This window comes from Gracilinanus agilis, chromosome 4 (assembly GCF_016433145.1).
Source record: "Gracilinanus agilis isolate LMUSP501 chromosome 4, AgileGrace, whole genome shotgun sequence".
NCBI lineage: Eukaryota > Metazoa > Chordata > Mammalia > Didelphimorphia > Didelphidae > Gracilinanus > Gracilinanus agilis.
In genome coordinates this window covers 476,133,836-476,155,807 of record NC_058133.1, presented here as the reverse complement: position 1 = coordinate 476,155,807, position 21,972 = coordinate 476,133,836, and the positions used below count along the sequence as shown (strand labels likewise).

At 44.8% G+C, this 21,972-nt stretch overlaps 3 protein-coding genes across 3 annotated transcripts in view; all 3 read right to left on the bottom strand.

Moving 5' to 3' along the window:
• Positions 1-1,142: 1,142 nt before the first annotated feature.
• C4H1orf56 (chromosome 4 C1orf56 homolog) lies at positions 1,143-5,022 on the bottom strand. Its single transcript, XM_044675551.1, has 2 exons — positions 2,423-5,022; positions 1,143-1,301 (listed from the first exon to the last, which is right to left on the bottom strand). The coding sequence occupies exons 1-2, from the start codon at positions 5,020-5,022 to the stop codon at positions 1,298-1,300; spliced, it is 2,604 nt and encodes an 867-aa protein (XP_044531486.1). The 3' UTR covers positions 1,143-1,297.
• A 756-nt stretch (positions 5,023-5,778) lies between these two features.
• Positions 5,779-10,841, bottom strand: BNIPL (BCL2 interacting protein like). The gene is made up of 11 exons (XM_044676140.1): positions 10,810-10,841; positions 10,263-10,273; positions 10,032-10,119; positions 9,795-9,859; positions 9,346-9,570; positions 8,100-8,282; positions 7,853-7,955; positions 7,581-7,712; positions 6,872-6,958; positions 6,571-6,669; positions 5,779-5,815 (listed from the first exon to the last, which is right to left on the bottom strand). The coding sequence occupies exons 1-11, from the start codon at positions 10,839-10,841 to the stop codon at positions 5,779-5,781; spliced, it is 1,062 nt and encodes a 353-aa protein (XP_044532075.1).
• A 2,256-nt stretch (positions 10,842-13,097) lies between these two features.
• Positions 13,098-21,972, bottom strand: part of PRUNE1 (prune exopolyphosphatase 1) — a 70,331-nt gene continuing 61,456 nt past the window's right edge. Inside the window, exons 7-8 of the mRNA XM_044672673.1 lie at positions 20,627-20,785; positions 13,098-14,040 (exon numbers count right to left, since the gene is read on the bottom strand). Of these exons, the coding sequence (XP_044528608.1) occupies positions 13,609-14,040; positions 20,627-20,785 (591 nt within the window). The 3' untranslated portion in view covers positions 13,098-13,608. The remainder of the gene's footprint in view (positions 14,041-20,626; positions 20,786-21,972) is intronic.

Here is a 21,972-nt window from a genome sequence, read left to right as displayed (position 1 = left end):
GGGCACCTCCTATCTTAGAGAAGGGCTAGACAGAATGGAGTCAGGGGAAAGGATGGCCATGATTCCTTGACTCTCCTGTTTTCTATTTTTTTCCTTTCTTTGACTTTAGATTGAACTAGATTCTTCTATTTAAAAAACTAGCTTGAAAATGAGAAGATTTATTCTTAATAATGCATTTTTAAATTTTTGATAGAGCTCTGTAATATATTTTTCAAGTCTTTTCCCTCATTCCTTTGTCCTGAGAATCCTAGGAATGCTCTCAAATTCCCTGCCCTAAAGCAGCTTCTAGAATTGAGGTAATTAAGACCTAGAATATAAGAAGGTATATTCCTTTTATCCCTATTAAATTTTATCCAGATGTCTATTAACTTTTCTAAAATTTTATTCACTTCTTTCTTATTTTTTGGTTAGATTTATCTAGTTCTGAGAGCAGAAGGTTGAGGTCCCCTACTACTATAGTTTTACTATCTATTTCCTCCTTAAGCTCCTTTAGTTAAGATTGAGAATATAAATTTCATCTTGTCTAGTAAATAAAAACTCATTTTGGCCAAAAATGTCCTGGGTGGGGATAGAGGGGATATCAGTGTTCCCCACAGGATGAATAGGGGGAAAGTCAGTCTTGGCCAGGCCTAACTTGATTTCTTCATCTAGATCAGCAGGGATGTTGGAATTCTGTGATAGGCATGTGATTTTCCCCATCATCATGAGGGTATCTGGGAGGGCCTGGAAAATATTAACTCATCTTCTCAGGTATCCACCAGAGATGTCCTGGGGGCTGTGTAAGGGAGAGCTGAATAATGAGCTTCCAAAATTATATTTAATGACTCAGGGGATGCTGAATGAATTTGATCACTGAAAGAGATCATGAACCAATTCATTTATTGGTTATTGCTAGACTGATCAAGAAATTGATTTTTCTTACCCAGAAGCTACTCTTGTCAGAATTTTTACTCATTGCAGAAAAAAGGGAGAAAATAAGTAACATTATTTCATTCTATAGGGAATAACTTGGGAGTTAGGAAACAAGGGATAAGAAGCTATAGAAACTCTTGATTCTTTTCTAGGGAAGTATGTCTCTGTCCTCTTCTAGGCCCAACCACCCTTTCAATGAGATAAAAAATTAAAAGTTCTGTTTTGTTTTGTTTTGTTTTTATGAATAGACTTTACTGCTTTATGAAAGTTGTCTATAGGATGTGGAAAGTTAGAGGTAGAAGGGGGAAAGAGATTAGAATGCTGACACCCCTTCCTCATCCTCTGGGGCTGGACATGGGGTGGCCATCACTTCTGATTTTTCTCTTTATCTAAGGTAGGGAAGAAAAAGGGGAAATTACAAACACATTTGTATATTATCCCTTTGCCCCTGATTTTCCTCCACTCATCATCCTATTGCTGCTGCCCTCCTTAATTACAGCAATACCCACAACCACCTTACAAAATAAAGTCTTGGGCTTAATTAGTGGGGAAAATACAAGGCTTGGAGATTTTCCAACTCTCCTAGAATGTGAGAGCACTTGCTTGTTTTATGCGTTAATCTGTACTCTCCTTGGACTTTGATACAGTTATGTAAGAGACCCATCAAGGGAGAGATAGAAACTGACAGTAACACCAGATTATATCCTGTTTGCCTGGTTCTATTCCTATGGAAAATCATCCAATGCGTCAATTAAAGTAACTATACTAGATTGTATAAAATAAATCATTACCTAATCAATAGGTGCTGTCTAAGCTGCTCTAGCCAATTGCTGGCCATTGGCCAATACTTACTGATAAATCATGGATTCATCCACATCTAATAATTATCAGCGTTACTTAAGATCAGTCTGTACAATGATTGCTTTGTACAGTCCCAGAAATTGTGGATAATCAAAATGATGACCAACAAAGACTGGTCAAAGACCACTTAACAATAATTTGGTCAGAAATTATTGTTATTGGATGTCATTGGTTAAGAAAATAAAATTTTAAAATTATTACAGTCGGTATCTAATTTTTCTTTCTTTCTTTTCTTCTTTCTTTCTTCCTCTCACCCTCTGTCTTAGAATTCATACAGAGAATTGGTTCCAAGGGAGAAGGGCAGTAAGGGCTAGGTGATGGCAGTTAAGTGACTGACCTCTGGTTCACACGGGGCAGATTTGAGTCCAGGACCTCCGATCTCTAGGCCTGGCTCTATCCACTGAGCCACCTAGCTACTACCCCTTAGGCTGATTTCAAGGGCTATCTGGCACGGGATGCTAAATCAACTACCGATTAAAAAACAAACAAACAAACAAAAACCCCACCCTCAATAACCAGGGATCAGATCATTTCTAACTCTAAATCATTAGAGTAGGGGTTCTCTTTTCTGTTTGCGTCCCCAGTGCTTGGCGTGTAGCAAGTGCTTAAGAGTAAATGCCTCACTCGTTCCTTCTTCCCTGATACTCACCCTTTTCTCGTCACTAGCGTCTGGAGTCCAACCCAAACTTCTTCCAGCCCCTCTCGGACTTGCTTCCAAAACGCCGTGTCATTCACAGAGCTTTCCCGCCTCTCTAACGGAGACAGGGAAGAGTGGTACTTGCAGCCGGGAGAGGAGGAGGGGCACGGGGAGTTGTCTAAGGGGCATTCTTTCTTCTCCTGGCTACAGCCGCATCGGGCGTAGGTGCAGGGCAGGCTCTGGGTGTGCAGGCGGCCTAGAGCTCCAGATCGGAGATTTCCAGTGAAACCTAAAATCTTTCCTCCCCGAACGCGGGTCATGGTACCCTCGGCGCAGTGACATTGCCACGGCCCCCAGGTTAGCAGCGTCAGCGGCGTGTGTCGGGGCCGAGCGAGAGCCCGAGCCCGATTTCGGCTGGAAAGCTGTTTTGAGGAAGGTGGTGGCGGTTCAAGGGCCTTAAGCCCCAGGCGGCGGTAAATTTGTAAGTTCTTTTTCCTAGGCCCGGGGCCCAGACCCATCCTTGCCTCCTGTACGTGCTTCTTCTTCTGTACCTCATGCTGCTGCTTCTGCACGGGCTGTGCCTGCTGCTCCTGCTCCTGCTCCTGAATATGAGGCTTTGCCTGCTTCTTCTGCTTCTGCTCCTCCTGCTCCTCCTGCTTCTTCTGCTCCTTCTGCTCCTTCTGCTCCTTCTGCTCCTCCTGCTCCTCCTGCTCCTCCTGCTCCTCCTGCTCCTTCTGCTCCTCCTGCTCCTTCTGCTCCTCCTGCTCCTCCTGCTCCTTCTGCTCCTCCTGCTCCTTCTGCTCCTCCTGCTCCTTCTGCTCCTCCTGCTCCTCCTGCTCCTTCTGCTCCTCCTGCTCCTCCTGCTTCTTCTGCTCCTGCTCCTTCTGCTCCTCCTGCTCCTCCTGCTGGGGAATCTGCTCCAGCGCCCGAATCTGAATCTGAGGCTGTGCCTGCTCCTCCTGCTCCTCAGTCTGCTTCTGCTCTTCAATCTGCTCCTGCTCCTGCTCCTGCTCCTCAGTCTGCCCCAGCGCTGGAAGCTGAGGCTGTGCCTGTTCCTGCTGCTCCTGCTCCTCCGTCTGCTCCCGCTCCTGCTCCTCAGTATGCCCCAGCGCTGGAAACATAGGCTGTGCCTGTTCCTTCTCCTCCTGTTCCTCCGTCTGCTCTCGCTCCTCCGTCTCCTCCTCCTCCTCCTCCGTCTGCTCTCGCTCCTCCGTCTGCTCCTGCTCCTCCGTCTGCTCCTGCTCCTCCGTCTGCTCCTGCTCCTCCATCTGCTCCTGCTCCTCCGTCTGCTCCTGTTCCTGCTCCGGCGACCGCCCCAGTTTTGGAAACTGAGGCTGTGCCTGTTCCTTCTCCTCCTGCTCCTTAGTCTGCTCCTCCTGCTCCTTAGTCTGCTCCTGCTCCTTAGTCTCCTCCGGCTTCTGAATATGAGGCTGCAACCGCACCTGCTTCTGAGTCTTTCCCAGTTTTGGAACCTGAGGCTGCGCGGTTTCCTGCTGCTCCCGCTCCTCAGTCTGCTTCTGCTCCAGCTTCTCCCTCTCCTGCTTCTGAAGCTGAGGCTGCATCAGCGCCTGCTTCTGAATCTGCCCCAGCGCTGGAAGCTGAGGCTGTGCCTGTTCCTCCTGCTCCTCAGTCTTCTCCTGCTTCTCCTCCTCTGGCTTCTGAATCTGAGGCTGCACCCGCACTTGCTTTTGAACCTGCCCCAGCGCTGGAAGCCGAGGCGCTGCCTGTTCCTGCTGTTCCTGCTCCTCAGTCTGCTCCTCCGTCTGCTCCTGCTCCTCCGCCTGCCCCTCCCTCTGCTCCCCAATCTGCTCCTCCGTCTGCTCCTGCTCCTCCGCCTGCTCCTGCTCCTCCGTCTGCTCCTGCTCCTCCGTCTGCTCCTGCTCCTCCGCCTGCCCCTCAGTCTGCTCCCCAATCTGAGGCTGCACCTCCTCCTGCTCCTCCATCTGTTCCTGCTGTGCCTGCACTTGCTGCTGCTCCTCTTCCTCCTCCCAGTGCCTTTGGCCCTCTTCCCCTGGTCCTTGCCTCTGTTCCTCAAGCTCCTTTTCCTGCTCTTGCTGCTCTTCCTCCTTTATTTCCTGCATCTGGCCTTGCTCTTGGTTCTGTTCCTGCTCCACTCCCTGCCCTTGACCCGGATCCTGTCTTGGGTCTTCGGAATACTGCTTTAGCTCCTCTATCTGGTCAAAGTCTTGCTCCTGGTCCTCGTTCTCCTCCTGCTCTAGATCATCATCATTTTCTTGGTCTTCCTTCTGCTCCTCAGCCTCCTCAGGCTGCTGGTCCTCCTCCTGACCCTGAACTTCCCTGTTCCCAGGTACTGAGGCCACGGAGGCAGAGAGGAGCTCGGCAGCAGCCGGGGCAGCCAGTTTATCTGCTGCGGCCGAGTAGTCTTCCTCCCCTTCCGCCGTATTTATCATTTTCCTGACCAAATCATATTCATCCCTTTTCACGCTGTTGGGCCAGACCTTGTTCAGGATCCCCGATGGGATGGTGTCCCCTTCGCTGCCACCAGCCCAACCTGCTCTGGCCTGGCTCCGGACAATGGCCCTGGCTGCCACCTCCTGGGCCCCTAGGATCAGCCAGAGGGCCCACAGCAGTGCTCCGCCCGTGGGGATCATAGGGAGAACGGGCTTAAAGGCGCCTTGGCGGTGAAGAAATGGGAGAAGAGGGGAGGGGCAGGGGCTCTGCTTCTTTCTCCCTCCTTCCCTTTTCGATCCCGACTCCCGGGTTCGTTTAAACTGAGGGGAGGGCGCGAGCGCCCCAGGGGAGGGGGATATGGGCTCCTCCTGCACCTCGGGACACTTCCCCTGAGGCGTTGCTGGGAAACCTAGAACGTCCACTCTCTTTGTCTCTACTTCCCCTGCTCCGGGGTGTCCTTTCCCCACCAGACGTGCATTGAAGCTAGGACCAGGAGGCAAAGAGATTGGGACTGTCGTGGGGATGGGAACCCGGCAGATTCCCTTCACAAAACCGAGTCCTCTTTCGTAACTGAATTTATTAAACTGCACTTGAACATCTGAATTTGTTGAAGAGGAAGAAAAGAGACACGCAGGCGCGGCAGAAGGGCAGGTGGCTGAGCCTAATCCACCATCCCCAGGCACTGAAGTACAAACCTGCTCTTGGAGCCCAGCCTTGGGCTTCAATGGAAAGAGGCAAGTAGTCAGCAAGCTCTTTGGAATTTAGGCTTCCCAGGATCCCAGAACTTTGCTAGGTGAGAATATGACTAGAATGGGATAACACTTTGATCAGCCGGAAGGCAACACCAGGAAAAGGAAATGGGTTAGGGGAGAGTGACAGAGAGAGACACACACACAGAGCCCAAACTCTGGAGGTCCGGGGTCTTTTCTTGATTCCAGGGCCCTCCGCTATCAGTGTTAGGTCCCTCCAGAGCCATGCAGATCCTTGTCCAGCCTGGGTGTAGGGAAAGAAAAAGGACAAAGAGTAGATCGGGATATCTGGGTCCCTTCTAATAGGCAATCTCTGTATCTCTAAATGTCATTTCCCTCCTCAATAAAGAGAAGATCTTTGAGGTTCTTTCCAGGTGCAAATCTGTGATTCCATGATCTTTGTCCTTCCCCTCCTTCCAAACTCACTTCAAGAGGGCGGCTGGGTGGCTTGCAGATTGAGAACCAGGCCCAGAAATGGGAGGTCCTGGGTTCAAAATTGACCTCAGACACCTAACCCCCATTGCCTAGCCCTTACCACTCTCTTCTGCCTTAGAACCAATACCCAGTACTGATTCTAGGACAGAAGGTAAGGGGTTAAAAGAAAAAAAAATAAACTCACCTCAAAAGAACCTTCTCTTTTAACCCTCCCTCCATCTGATCACTCTTACTTTTGTCTCCCTGGGATTTTACCTGACCTGCACCCAACATGACAAGATACAGAGAATTCCTAAGTCACTTTGTAACAAGTGCTGGGTCTCCCAAATTAAGTGTTTTTATTTTATTTTCATTTTTTTTTTTTTACCAATTACATGTCATAACAAATTTCCACACAAGTCTTCCTAAGTTATAAGTTAGAACTTCTCTCTCTCTCCCAATTAAGTTTTAAGAGTAAAGTTCTGAAGGTAACTAGGTCTTTCATTTCTTTCTTATCCAATCACATGATTCTGCTTGGCTACTCCTCCACTCTCTCCCATCCTGCGAATCCCTCCCAGAACTCACTGTCTGACAGCATCCGGGATGTGGATATGTTCCAAGGAGATGAGTTGGGCCAGCTCCTCTAGACTATCCAGAAAACGGACCTTTCTGCTAAACTTGGAACTCAGGAGAGAGGAAAGGCCATGTGTATTTAAGACTGGAGATGCTGCTCTTTTAGATCTTCACAGAAGACAAGTGGAAGCAATTTTGGCTAATTGGGACAGGGAAGTGTGGTCAGAGCCAGAAAGGGTGAGGGGAAGGTTGGATGAGAGGGAGGGGCTGTGGATTTGGGGAGCAGGACGTCTATATCCCCAGAGGTAAATACCTGATAAAAGGCCGAAGCATCACCAGAAATGCCTTCACATACCATGTGGCATGTACAACTACCAGGGCACGAAGGTTTTTTCGGAGACTGAAGCAAAGAGTATGGGATCATCACCTTCTTCTCCTTAATCTTTACCCCAAACCCAGATGGAGGTCTCTTCTGTATCTTCTTAACCCTCCCCCCCCCCCCTTTAATTACTATCCATTTCCAGTGCTCCATTAGGAATTTCCCTGTGAGGTCTAATCTTTAGCCTTCTAACTGCCATCTGAGGTCCTCACTTCCCTTTTTGCCTCCTGTGCCCTCTGCATTCTGAAGAAATTCCTGAAATGCCTTTTGTCCCTAATCTATGCTTGCTTTTTTCTGGATTCTATTTGCAGTCTCTTAGTTTGTTCCTTGTTCTTATGTTTTCCTTGTTCCCCCTTTTTTACTACGCAAAGGAAAAAACTGTACAAGAATTCCAGGTGGCATATATTTAGTGACAGAAGAGAATAAGAAATGTTGAGAAGAAAAGGAAACATGGGCCTGGAGGTTAGGGATAGAGGGGAAGAATATGAGAGGAGGGATATTTGGGGAAAGGGAAGGAAGGAAAGAAAGAGGTAAGTATGGAGGAATATAAAGAGGGGACCAAGGAAGGAGAAAAGAATGAGACCAGAGAAGAAAGGAGGAGGTGAGAGAAGCCAATAATAGCGGTCTTTGCCAGGTCTCTCACCGACGGTCCAGGGTACGGTAACATTGTCGGATCCAATTCAGAGGGGGTACCTGGGCCCGGCTTGTTCCTCCACTCAGGTGGACAAGCAGGTAATTCTCGGCTACAAGCAGTTCTAGAGTCCCCACCATGTATCTGTAGGGGGATTTGGAGGGGATGAGAATGAAAGGCAGAGGGTGGGATGAAGTTAATCACTGATTATGGCATACGTCTTTCTGACTTCTCTCCCTCCTTCAGTCCACTCTCCCTACTGTATTTCCAGATTCCCTCCTCACCTAAACAAGTGCTCCATGATATAACTGTAGTCAGGGACGTTGCTTCTGGGTAGGTAGCAGGAAGCAAAAAGGATAACAGCATTGAGGCCATCACCATGGTAACCTGGGGAGGACAGAATAGGGCCAGGAATCAGGGAAGTGGAGAGAAGCAGCTCGAGAGCCCACAGGGAAAGGCACAGGGGTTTAGGAAGTGAGGTTTAGGGGCCTGAAACCTAACTCCTGTATTTATCCTTCTATCTTCCATTACCTCCATGAGACAGGACCTTTTTATAGGGTTCAATGGCCGTCATATCCACTCGAAGCTCCCGATGCCCTGTTCGGAACACTTTCCAGCGATGACCATTCTCCCCAGCCACATCCCACACACAACCCTGGCCCAGTCTTTCAGCTGCTTCACTTGCCCCTGGGCCATCTCTTTGGGGAAGCTCATCTAAAAGGAGAGGAATAGGTTATTTGAATTCACACCCCACCACTCCTGGGAAGCACAGTATACTGTAAGACCGTAACCGCTAGACTGCATTCCCACTGATCTATCTCCCAACTGTTGATGAATATAGTCAGGGCTGTATCCACACTGGGGACAGCTGGTGGCCTTGCTCCCTTTGGGGACACGGGCCCCAAGTGAAAGTCCTTTCCAGCTCCCAGTTGATTTTTAGGTGTCCAGGACTTCTATGGCCCCTTTAATATAAAAGTCTTGCTATTTATATATATATACGTACATATGTATATAGTATGCATGTACATATACAAATATTTGTATTACATGTATTATTACACACACACTCTCTCTGAGCCCTAAGCCACTGCCTTATTAGCCCCATTCTCACACTGACCTCCCACTTTCACCGTTGTTTTCAGGATCATCAGGATCAAGGGCTTTAGACTTAGAAGAGCCAGTAAAGATTATCTCGCTCTGTCCCCTCATTTTACTCTGAGGCCCACAGAGGGGAAGTAACTTAGCAGAGCCAGGCCTGAGGTCTCCTGACTCCAAACCCAGTACAATTTTTATTGAACAATGCTTCCTCTCACTGACAAGGGAATCTTCACCAGTCTTACCGGCCCCCCTTGCTAGCTTATAGTTCACAGAATTTAAAAGAGGGAATGAACCATAGGAGCCGTCTAGTCCAACTTCTCCCCTCCCCCAAAAAAATCCTTCCCTGGAACATACCTGACAAGTAGTCATGTAACCTTTGCTTGAAAACTACCAATAAGGGTGTACCAAGGACTTTACCAGAGTCCATTTCATTTGGAAAATTCATGAACCCCATTCTTAGTGTCATTTAGCCTTAGATCAATCCTATTAGCTCCTATTAACTTTACATTGTTATCTCTGTTTCCCTAACTCTGCTCCTTACAAATTCAAGACCTTCCAGACTGTAAGCCCCTCATTGGCTCTTCATCCCGGTTAATCGTCCCTCCTAATCAGTCTCCCACTTTATTGGCCCCACTCCATTCCCCATCCACAGTTATTAGTTCTTAGCCTCAGCTCCTACCTTCCCATTCAAATTCATGGCCACTGTCCAGCTGTTCTGAGTCTGAGGGTGTCTCCAAACCATCCACCTCTATGTCAGAGCTACCATTTGGGGAAGAAGGCGTGGAGTGGGCAGGAGAGCCTTCTTTGTCACCTGTGTCATCCCCCAAACTCAGCTGAAGCTCTGGGGCTGAAAGACGCTTCCGCATGTGACGCCTGCCACATAGTGCTAAAGTGCTTAGGGGACCTGGGGTGACAGGGGGAAGAGAGCTGAAGAGAAGAAGGTAAATGAAACAGCACCCCCGGGAACGGAGGAGTTAACCTTCCATAAGCAAGGGGAAGGAGCACCGTGGAATTGACAAGAGGGACATGAGTGAAGGAAAACTGGGCAAATGTCGATGGGAAAAGGGTGGAACATTCTCCCCACAGTAAAAAAACCAGGGCTTGGTACCCAGTTCTGACCTTACTCACCCATCTGGGTACCTTCTCTAAGGTCCTCTGGATCTTCAGAGGAATTGGACTCCTCAGGGAGCAGTCTGGGATATGGGGAATTAATTAGATGGAGGGAGCAAGAAGAAATGGGGAATCGAGTGCTAAAAGTTATGCTCATGGCTTTACCCCTTCAGTCTCCCCACCAACACACCCAGGGCTTCCTGATCTATTCCTATACTCTCCAACTCCACTTTCTTTTCCCCATTCTCCTCTCACCGGGGGAACTCTTCATCCTGCCACTCTTCCTTCAATTCCACGTCCCCAAATTTCAGTGACGGTCCCAGCTCTGATGTTTCCACATTCTCTCTAGTACCATTGCCAAGGTATAAAGGAATTGAGAGGTAGTTAGTTGGGCAGCATTACTCTTGGGAATAAGAGGAAGAAACAAAAGGGCACAGAACAAACTGCAGACCTGGAAGAGAATCCAGCCAGATGACTCTCCCAAACTTCTAGAACCTCTTGGTTTTGGGGACAAGTGGGATGGATATGACTTGGATATCTTACACTTTTCTGGCTCAGTTTACCCACTGGTAAAGTTATGTTTAAGAGGCAGTCTACATTGCAACTGGCCTGAATTCAGGACAGACCTACCCAGTTGTTACCTTCCAGTTAAGGAAGAGGACAACCTGTCAGGCCTGCCTTTCCCCAAACTTTTCTGGGGTGGGGCTGGGGAAATCAAGACATAGGTGAACACAGCTGGGGATAGAACAGTCAAGAAGGTCCTGGTCCTTGCTTTGGAAAGCATGGATAGATTTATCATATTCTCCTGTTTTGCCCAAGGAGCTTTCCTGGGGACCTTTCTATTCATCAGCTTTGATTCTTACTTAAAATGATCCTTATTTTCTGTCAAAAGTAATGACTGTGTCCCACCTCCTCTATGGAACCACCCAGAGTTTTGGCTTAGGAGTCAAATTAGTGGGACTTAAGGGGATGACCCCACAAGACTAATAAGTTTTTCAAGAGTCAGCCAGGTGAGAGAAGGCTCAGCACTTACCCAAGATTTCTTGATTCCTGTAAAGTTCCCATCTTCACAAGTTTCTCTATTCTCTAAACATGTAGGATGAGTGCAGGAAGTTCCCCCATCCCCTAAACCTCTCCCCTGTTGTGCTGCTGTCTCAGTGTCTGCTTGTATGGCCTCCAAAGGAGGAGGTAGAGAGGGAAATGAACTCATCTTCAAACAGGTTTTGCCACCTCCCCTCCCAGGGAGGCTCGCCCAAAGAAAATCCACCTCTTTATGCAGGGGTGTGGGGACTGGGTGGGCGGGGAGAGGATGCTCTGGTTTCCAGACTAGATTTTTGTGGGATAGGTAGTTTGGAGTAGAAGAGAAAGGGTCTGTGTGTGAGGAACTGGTCTTTCTCCTTTCTCTCCTAGCCCCTTAGCCCTCTGGAAGGTGCTTGAGAAAAAGCAAATACTTTTCCCTCACTTTCTTCAGTCTCACAACTGATTCAATTCTTGGCAGCCTTCCTAGGTTGAGTAAGGCTGAGGTCTCTATTAACAGAAAGGTTCTTGAAGATGACATTGTTTATTTTAGGAAGAAATAATAGGAACAAAACCATTGACCATCCATATTAATAGCAGAGCTGGAGGGGGACAGCTAAGTGCTTCAGTAGATAGCCAGGCAGTCCTGGATTCAAATTTGACCTCAGACACTTCTAGTTGTGTGACCCTGGGCAAGTCACTTTCACTTGCCCCTCATTGTCTAGCCCTTACCACTCTTCTGTCTTGGAACCAATACATAGGATTGAGTCTAAGACAGGATAAAGGTTTTAAAAAAAAGGCCAGGTGGAGCTGGAGGAAAAAGGGCAAGGTTCACAAAGGGAAGGCAAAAGGAGGGAATGCAAGTTTATTTAAAAAAAAAAAAGACAAAATGCCACAGGACAGGAAAAATGCATTTAATACTTTAACAAAGTGCAAAAGAAAACTTCCCACAATTACAAAACACAAATTCCTTTGGTTCAGTGATTATGCCATTGCTTTTTATCTTTCACATAGCTGCAAACATCCTTCAAAGAAACAGAATTTCCCTATACACACACACATTCATTCTTTCTGGGGGATCATCATGTCATGCCAAAGGGGAGGAGGTGCCTAAATACTTGGCAAAGTTAATGGCAGCACCCTCTATGGTCATCTGGGAACACAGGGAAGTGGAAGGGGGAAGCAGGCCTATTTGAGAGGTATAGGACACCTCTAAAGGGGGAGGACAGAAGGCTGAATCAAACACATGCGAGTAAGTGGAAGGCTGCTCCTGGTTTAAACCACTAAGGTATGGTATGATTCATGTACTTGTATATGCTACATGAGGCTAAGTCCTTTGGCCAAATCTCACACTCGCATACTCTCTCTCACTCTCACTCTCTCTCTCACACTCTCTCTCTCTCTCTCTCTCTCTCTCTCACACACACACACACACACACACACACACACACACACACACACACACACACACACACACACACACACACACCAATTCCGAGACAAAGGACCTTGCTGGGCCAAGAAGTTGGGGAGTGGGAAAAATATTCCCACCTCACATCTTTGAGGGAAAATTGATGGAGAAAGAAGAAAAATAGAGGGATAGGCAAATGAAAGGCTTGCAGTTGGAAGAAACCTTAGGGACCATTCAGTGAAGATTAATTTTATATAGGAGGAAATAGAAGCCCAATAAGGTTGACTGACACCCACAGTCACACAGTTAAGACTAGGTTTTCTTTCTCTTTTTAAATCTTTGTCACCAGATAGAAGACTGAGGTGGGATATATTCAGAAATGTAAATACAAATTCCAATGGAAATACAAAAGGCATCAATAAAAATCCAAAGTCAAAAGAAATCGAGTCTCCTGACTTTTAGTCTAATTCTTTCCACAACCAATAGTCCTCCTAAATGAACATTAAGAGGTAATACTGGCAAAGAGGAAAGAAACAGAAAAGAAACTGATGGTAGAAGAGAGAAACCAGAGACACAGAAACAAATGCAGAGAGAGACAGAGAAACAGAGAGAAAAAGAGAGAACAGACCACTACAATTTGACTGTTTTGAGAGAAAAGTGCCTTTCCAAGAGTGACAACGATTTACTATTAGCTCTCAAACTCTCAAAGATGTGATCAGTCATTCATGTTTAAGAACCCCAGGGGACTAGAAGAACCCCAAAGCCTGGTGACCTGCTCAGAAAAGTGGCCTCCAGCATGATCCTTTGCAATGTTAGAAAGAGTCCAAAACGAATTTTTGGAACCAGATGTATGGACATTTAACTTTGAATTAATACCTCAATAGTGGCAGAAAAAAATCACATCCTAATTATCATAAACAGGCTGAAAACTGGGTGAGTTTCCAAACTCATCTCTATCCAGCATTGAATATGCAGTCAAATTCAGCTTGCTGAACAAATGGATTTGTCCCTCAGTTTCATGGGAGGTACCTAGTCTTTGCTGAGATAAGGGCTGAGAGTGTTGCTAGAGTTTCCCTGATACTATTTGCCTTCTCCATTAACATCTATTCAGGGGACCACGTGTGTAAGATGCTAAACCCCTGTGTTTTAAGAGTGAGGTCAGTGCAGATTTCCAGAATTAAGAAAATTGGCTGATTGGCGGGAAAGGTAGAAAACCATCCCTACAGCCTTCATATCTCCTTTCACTTCTATCTCCTTCCACATCTATGTGAATAGTGTACCTGGGTCCTGGAGCAATGAAGAGAATTATGAAAATTCCCTAAACATTCCAAATCATGCATTCAAGCTAGGTTGGGCACCATCTCCTACTGTGTTCTGAAAATTCCCTCTTTCTCACCCCGTAAGTCACTTCTTCTTTTGGGGAGGACTGGTAGAGGAACGTGCTATTGTGATCTGGCTACATTTTTCAAAAATAGCCTCAGCTGAGAGTTTAGGCAGTCCCCGATCCAGAGGGCACTCATCTACTAAGCTGTTCATGGGTGTAGGGGGCAGCACAGGTTCTTCCTCATCTCGACTCATTTCAGGAATCAGAGGATTAATGGTTTTGTCCAGTTCATCATCCACTTGTTCTTGGGAGCAGTCTTCTGACCCAGGCTTTCCTGAAGGTGTCCTCATGGCACCAGGATTCCCCCATAGGGCATCTCTGAGGATAGGGAGAACTTTCTTCCTGGAAGCAAGAGTGTTTCCTTGAAGATAGGCCTTGAGGTTGGGGTGAGGGGTTGGAGCTGGAGTCAGGTTCAGAGGTGGACAGTGCGAATATTCCAAGGCTTCACAGATCTAGGGAAGAAGAAGAGATAAAAATGAAGGTAAAAGAAGTTGACACCTAAAATAGCCTCATCCTACAGACAAAGATGGTAATTTCATGCTTGAGATTTTACCTCTGTCCCTGAGCTGTGGAGACAGAAGCACTTACCTGGAGGATAAGGAGAAAACATAGTAGAGTTGGAATGACCAATCAAATGCAAAGTAGGAAATGATAGAACAGATTGAGAAGAATGGAAACCAGCCTCCCAAGAGAGGAAATTTAGATGTTACATAATTTAACACAATTTCAAAAGGGGTACAGAAGGGTCTTGGACTCAATAATAGTAAAGAGAATGAAGAATGTTTTCTGTTTTCCCTAAAATGTTCCTCTGCCTTCTAAGACTGAATGAAACTGTCCAGCCTGGGGCAGCTGCAGATAGTGTAGAGCAGGGGTAACGTATCAGGGGCCATAAAGTCCATTTTTTTTTCAGGCACTGTTACAGGAGGGCACACTGTGAGCACTGTACGGCTCTCATGAAATTACATTTTAAAAAATGTGGCATTTATGGCTCTCATGGCCAAAAAGGTTGCTGACCCCTGGTGTAGAGAAAAGAGGAGGAAAGGAGGGACACAACTTATTTAAATGAACAAAAGTGTCTGGTTATAATTGGATCAGTTCTTAACATCTTACATGACCCTAAGAATCCCTTTCCCTTCTGTCTAGCTTTAAATTTTCCCCTGAGTTAATTAGTAACCATCAAAAGCTGTGAAAAGGGGAGGTGGGGCCAGATGGTTAACAAGATTGGGAAAGGGGCCAAATCCATCCTCTCACAATCCTTTCTATAAGAATATCACCTAATAATTCATAACTCAATTAATTATTTCATGGTGAATCACCTGAATTTTATAGGGAATTGCATAGAATTAGGTATAGAAAGGAACAGACAAGATATTTTGGGGCATATAGATAAAAGATGAGTAGTTAAATAAAGAGAACATAACCTGATTATTAATTTTGAATAGCTCCATTCAAATAGATTTAAAGTTCCTTAAAGGTAGAGACTATGATTCTTGTTTCTATTGTGTTAAGATAAAAATTCTCTGGAGACTGTATATTAATTTATAATTATTTGCTAAATAATGAAAGAGAGTTGGAGAGAGAAAAGGCACAGAATCACATGGCCGGCTATGAAGCTAACCGGAGCTCATATTGCTCACTGCAAGTCCCTGTTCACTCCTGATGCTTCCTAGGAAAGGGCACTTGCTGCCTCTCCAGGAAACAGAGAGCACGATGCTTCCTCAATCCCTAAACTTATACCCCTGGTGATGCCACTTTTTCTGAGTCTTCTTGGTTGGACAAACTTGACCTTAGTTTGGGTCAGAGGCGTCTTCTGGATGCCAGGAGTCATGTGAGACAAAGAGGCAAATGTCTTCCAGGATGACAAGGTGATAATGTGATAATTAGGTTAATTATTTTTCTCTGGTTTTACCCCAAACTTAATATTGGTGATCAGTACTAACTAATAAAAATAAGAACCTCATCAGTAGATAGAGACGTATAGGAATAGTTATACAAAGTGGTGGATTGAAATGAAGAGGAAGTAGAATCCATGTAGTAGACATACTATTAAGAATGTTGAGCTAATGATTATGTGTAGGCCGTGGAAGCCTGTGGCTATGAAGAAGGTTGAGCCAATAATGCCATCTGAGATGGTGAATGAGGCTTTGTAATATTCTGTAGCTTGTACACTGGTTGTTTTTAACCCTTAACTTCTGTGTATTGGCTCCTTGGTGGAAGAGTGGTAAGGGTGGGCAATGGGGGTCAAGTGACTTGTCTAATTCTTTACACACAGGGTCACACAGCTGGGAAGTATCTGAGGCTGGATTTGAACCTAGGACCTCCCATCTCTAGGCCTGACTCTCAATCCACTGAGCTACCCAGCTGCCCCCTTGTACCCTGGCGAAATAAAGCCTAGTAGGATGGCACTGGTAAGTGCCAGAATGATTTGTTTTCAGTTTTCTTCTATGAGGCTGTGATGGGTTCATGTGATAGAGATTCCTGAGGTGAGAAGGATTTAATAGGGGGACTTCTAGGGTGTTGAGTGTGTGAATTCTTGTTGGTCAGCAGCCTCCTAATTCAGGCGTGAGTGCTAGGCTAAAGTGATAAAATGCTCAGAAGAAGCTGATGAAGAAGAACACTTTTGACAGAATAAACAGGATTATTCCCGATTGTAGGCTTTTTTGGTCTATGGGTGTGTGATGTCCTTGGAATGTTCCTTCTTGTCCAATGCCTTGTCGTCACTAGTACATTGTCAGGAGTATAGAGATGAATTCAATAGTCAGGAGAGGTGAGGAATCCTGTAATAAGGCCTGAGGTTAGAAGTAGTGCTGAAAGTCTCCTGTTGGTGGTCATGGTTTTGGTGGGTCATTAAGTGGTGTAGGTAGAGGCTTACTAGTAGTGTGACAACACAAGCTTGAATTATGGCTATCGCTAGTTCAAGAACTGTCAGGAGGAATAGGATAGTGAATGCAAAGGTTGAGTCAGGTTATGCTGATTGAAGAGAGAGCTAGAGTTGCTGAGCCAATTAGATGAATAAGTAAATCGGTGTCCTGTGGTAATATTGGCTGTAAGTCTAATGCCAAAGGTTGGAAAAATAGGCTAATTGTTGATAATAAGTATTGGGATTAGAGGGGTGGGAGTGCCTTGAGGTAGAAAGTGTGCTAAAGATATTTTTGGTTTATTTTGGAATCCTGCTCATAGTGGGATAATTATTCCAATGTTTTGGACAATTGTGTAGTTGGCGTGAAGGAGTACAGGAGGAGGCCTAGGAGGTTAGTAAAGGTGATGAAGAGAACTAGAGATATTAGTATTAGAGCTCAAGTTCAACCTTGCTTGTTTGTATTGTCATAATTTGTTTGGTAATTAAGCAGATTAGCCAGATTTGTAGAATTTGAATGTGATTTGGTGATCATTATTTAGGGGATGTTAGGATGAGACATGGGAATAAAATGATGATAGGTAGGGTTGTAATACCTAAAATTGAAGGTGTGATGAATGGGGCAAATACATTTTCATTCATTTTTTTTCTCAAGGTAGTGTTATTTTTAGGGCTTTTGTTTGTTCTGTCCAAGAACAACTGACATTATGTTTTGGTTCATTTATTTTAAGCTGCTAAGTGCAGAATAGGGAGATAATTATTAATACAATGGTTAAGGATTGATCATGTGAAAGTATCTAATTGTGGCATATTGGGTTTTTTTTTTTTTTTTTTAAGCCCTTACCTTCTGTCTTGGAGTCAATACTGTGTATTGGCTCCTAGGTGGAAGGGTGGTAAGGGTAGGCAAATGTGGGTCAAGTGACTTGCCCAGGGTCACACATCTAGGAAGTGTCTGAGGCCAGATTTTTACCTAGGATCTCCCGTCTCTAGGCCTGGCTCTCAATCCACTGAGCTACCCAGCTGTCCCCATGGCATATTGTTTTTGAGAAGATATAATTTCTCATTTATACTTTAAAGTATTATTTTAGTTTACTCAAAAATGACTACATTATGGAAGATTATTTTTTGAAGTATTTTAGTATAGTTATTTCTAGTATGATAGGTATGAAGCTGTGGTTAGATCCACAGATTTCTGAGCATTGTCCATAAAACATCTGGTCGAGTTAATGTGTCAGAGTGATTTGGTTAGTTGGTCAGGAACTTCTATTGCTTTTAAGCTTAATGAAGGAAATGCCCGTGCATGTAGGACATCTTCTGATGAGATGATCATATGGATTGGGAGTTCTATTGGTAGAACTACTCAGTATCTACTTCTAGAAGTCAAAGTTGGCCTGGGTTAAGGTCTTGAGTGGGAATTATGTATGAATCAAATGTGAGGTCTTCATAGTTGGTGTATTCATAATTTGACATGATTGGTGGACTATGGCTTTGACTGTTAAATATGAATTATAAATTTCAGGGAGGGGGGAGGGAAGAGGAGCAAGAAAGAAAATGAATCATGTAAACATGGAAAAATATTTAAAAATAAAAAATAATTTTAAATAAATTTCATCCATTATATAAAGGATTCATATCAATGGTAGAGCAATTAAGATGAGGATGATGGAGGTCCTAGGTTCAAACCCGGCCTCAGCCACTTCCCAGCTGTGTGACCCTGGGCAAGTCACTTGACCCCCATTGCCCACCCTTACCAATCTTCCACCTATGAGACAATACACCGAAGTACAAGGGTTTTAAAAAAAAAAAGATTAAAAAGATGAGGATGATGACTGGCAAGATGGTTCAGATTGTTTCTACTTCTTTTTTTTTTTCTAACCCTCACCTTCCGTCTTGGAGTCAATACTGTGTACTGGCTCCAAGGCAGAAGAGTGGTAAGGGTAGGCAATGGGGGTCAAGTGACTTGCCCAGGGTCACACAGCTGGGAAGTGTCTGAGGTCGGATTTGAACCTAGGACCTCCTGTCTCTATACCTGGCTCTCAATCCACTGAGCTACCCAGCTGCCCCCTTGTTTCTACTTCTTGAGCATCCATTGTGCTAGTATGAGTGAGTTTTGTTTTAACTATAAGAACAATAATATATAACACTAAGGACCTAATTAGGAACACAATCATTAATGTGTGGTCATGAAAATATGAGTTCTTCTAAATTAGAGGATGTGGCATCTTTGAAGCCTAGTTGTATAGGATAAGGCATATAAGACATATAGGTTTTAAACCTATGATTTAACTATGGCAAAGTTATGTAATGCTTTTACTAATATCTTATGAGAAAGTCATAAAGGTTATGGGGTTGACCTGAAATCAATCTTAGGTGGTTCAATGAGGCATCCTCATTATACAGTTAAGCCTCAGGCCTTGTTCTTTTGCTTGGAAACTCTTGAATTTTGCAATGATATTTCTTGGTGTTTTCCTTTCTTGATCGAATGCCGCAGGTGTTCTATGAATTCTTTCAATGTCTATATTGCCCTCTTGTTGTAGGACTTCAGGGCAATTTTGCTGAATTATTTCTGTTAGTATAGAGTCCAGGTTTTTATTAATTTCTGATTTTTCTGGAAGACCAATTATTCTCAAATTGTCTCTTCTAGACCGGTTTTCTTGGTCTGTCACTCTCTCATTGAGATATTTCATGTTTCCTTCTATTTTTTCAGTCTTTTGGCTTTGTTTTATTTGTTCTTGTTGTCTTGAGAGATCATTAGTTTCTACATGCTCAATTCTAGCCTTTAGGGATTGATTTTCGGCTATAATGTTTTGGTTTTCGGCCATAATCTTCTGGTAAGCGGCCATAATCTTTTGGTTTTCGGCCATAATCTTCTTGTTTTCGGCCATAATCTTCTGGTATTCCTTTTCAATCTGGTCATTTCTTGTGTTCAATTTACTTATCAGTTCATTTGGTTTCTGAGCCTCGCTTTCCAGTTGCAAGATTCTACCTTTTAAGCTGTTGTTTTCTTGCCAGATCTCTTCCATTTTCCTCAAAATCTCAGATTTGAACTCTTCCATAGCTTGTGAGGAGTTTTCCTTATTTGGGGAGGGTCTGGATGGTTGTTTGTTCTCCTCCTCTGTTTGCTCAATTGTCTGGATTTTCTCTGTGTAAAAGCTGTCGAGTGTTAGAGACTTCTTTTTTTTGTTATTATTCTTTCTCTTCTGAATTTCCTGTAACTGATTAGCCATCATTAGCCCAGCAGCTTCTCAGGTTTATCCTCGCGCTCAGTCCTGAGGTCTGAGTTCTAGTTTTTTCCAAGGTCAAGCCCCCTGGTGGATTCCCTTGCTTGATCCTCTGCTGGAGGTTTCTTTACAAGTCTCAGGGCGCTGCTTCCACAGTCGTATACCCGTCTGCACTGGTTCCCCACTTAGGCTTTAGTTCCTGGCTGTGTCCGCCTCCACCCACGCCCACGCCTCTGCTCAGCCAGCACCCACGCCTCTGTTTAGCGGGCGCGCGCCCAGCGTCCTGCTCCCGTGCGCTCAGATTTCGCGTGTGTTCTTGACTTAATGGGGTCCTAAGTCTTGCTGCTCTCAGGAACAGGTCCCGGAGCTGCCGATGACTCGATGGGTGCCCCAAACTTGCTCTATTTCTTTTTAGCTGGGTTCGGAGCTATAGGTGAGTGTGGAGGGGGTGGGGGTGGGGCGGTTGCTCAGCCTGCGATTGAGTGAGTGAGAGCCCTTTTTAGCCTGGAAATGTCTCGATTCCACGTACCTTCCACGCTGTGCCCTGTTGTGGGGTTCCTCCGTTCGTCTGGACTTGTTTTTATGTCCCCTTGAGGAGTTTTGTGTGTTTCGGTCAGGAGAGGTTAAGAGCTGCTTCTTACTCTGCCGCCATCTTAACCCGGAACCCCTCAGGCCTTGTTCTTAACCCAATCAAAGGGTGGGGGCTGAATGGAAACCCAATTAACTAGAGAAACCCCCACAAGACTGATCTTAGGGTACCAAGAAAAAGGGGAACAAACTGTTTTTTAATTCTCACAATTGTATCCTCTCCTGCCATCAACAGCTAGGACAAGCTTATAAACTCCACAACATTCTAAACAAAAAAATCAGGCTCTACATTGAGAGAGTGGTAAAGGGCTGCAAAAAGAGTTCTTAATCCTATGGTTTGATAGACATATGGGGGAAGGACTACAGACTCACCGTACTCTGGAGGTCCACACTAGGACAGAAAACCACCAGATGCCGAACTGGCTCATTATGAGGGTTGAAAGTGATAGTCATAGCAACAAGGGCATCATAGCCATGAGCTTGACAGAAGGAGTCCAACTCTGCTGTGAGGTTGGATCTCTGAAGGAAAACCTGGAAAAGAAAAAAAAAGGGGAAGGAGTTATAAGAGCTACACAAAGGCACTTATTAATAAAAAGCTTTTACTAAGGGCTTGTTTTCAAATCATACACTAATGTGCAAAGGAAATTACTTACTGTGCACAAGTACTTATTGAAGGCCCACTGTGTCTTACTATACATATAACGTCATATGAGGTGTAATTGAGGACACAAAAGAAATAAAAGAATTTCTGTCTGCAAGAAGCTTTTAAAATCTTAGCCACAGTTGCTCATCTTCTAGGTCTTTATTATATACAAGTAGAGAAATAACCATGCACACAAAGTGAAGGACAGACATAGATAAGAGAAAAAAATTTTCCATTTGTCCTCTGCCAATTCATGCTCTTCATTAACATTCAAAAAGTTTTAAAAATTAAAACTCAAGTCTTAACATCCAACACCAGGAACTGGTTCTATGAACTCAGGACTACATGGAAGGGAAATATAATGTAGTCATATAAAATATCAAACTCTGGGCCTGGTTAAGTGTAAATTCTCTAAATGGTCAGGTTCTGCCAAAGAAAGGCACATGCCATATCAATCTAATACCCTCTTCTACTACCTCTCCAATCCTGGTCATAAAGCCTTGGAACAAATTGTATGCCTGTAACTACCTTCTCCCAAACTTTAATCCATATTCTAATCACTAACCTTCTTCCACAGTCCCCTTGAACCTGGTTCATCTATGAACCACTGTGGATCTTTTGGAACCCCTGTTCCATTATTAATAAACTCTTCTATAAGCTTAAACTTAAAAAAAAATAATAGCCTACCTCTTCACTTGAATGGAAATCTGGGTTTCTCCTAAAGACACTATTAGTATTACTATTCTTTCTCCTAGTGGTTATTCCTTCTCCTACTCATCCAAACCACAAGGCTAGGAAGAAACTTTGTGTCCCTCATGACCACTTCTATATTACTATCCTATCACCATCTCTCAATGGTCTTTTTTCTTTGGAGGTCTGTGAAAGCAGCTACTACCACTGAAGCCTGGACTCACTTCTCTTCACTTGCTGCCCTGCCATCATGGAAACACTTCCACCCTGAGGCTCTGCACACCTGGTAGATGACTTCTTCCTCCTATATTAGGAAGGACCCCAGATAGTCCTACCTGAACTCACTCTCTAGACCTTGTCTTCTCCTCACTTGCCACCTTACTCC

Excerpts from the sequence above, each read along its gene's own strand:
- BNIPL (XM_044676140.1), bottom strand. The coding sequence starts at position 10,841 with ATGGGAACTTTACAGGAATCAAGAAATCTTGG. Across the intron at positions 9,571-9,794 it reads TAGAGAAGGTACCCAGATGG|GTCCCCTAAGCACTTTAGCA; the intron begins GTGAGTAAGGTC and ends CTGTCACCCCAG. Across the intron at positions 6,959-7,580 it reads TACCGTACCCTGGACCGTCG|TCTCCGAAAAAACCTTCGTG; the intron begins GTGAGAGACCTG and ends TCTTTGCTTCAG.
- C4H1orf56 (XM_044675551.1), bottom strand. The coding sequence starts at position 5,022 with ATGATCCCCACGGGCGGAGCACTGCTGTGGGCCCTCTGGCTGATCCTA.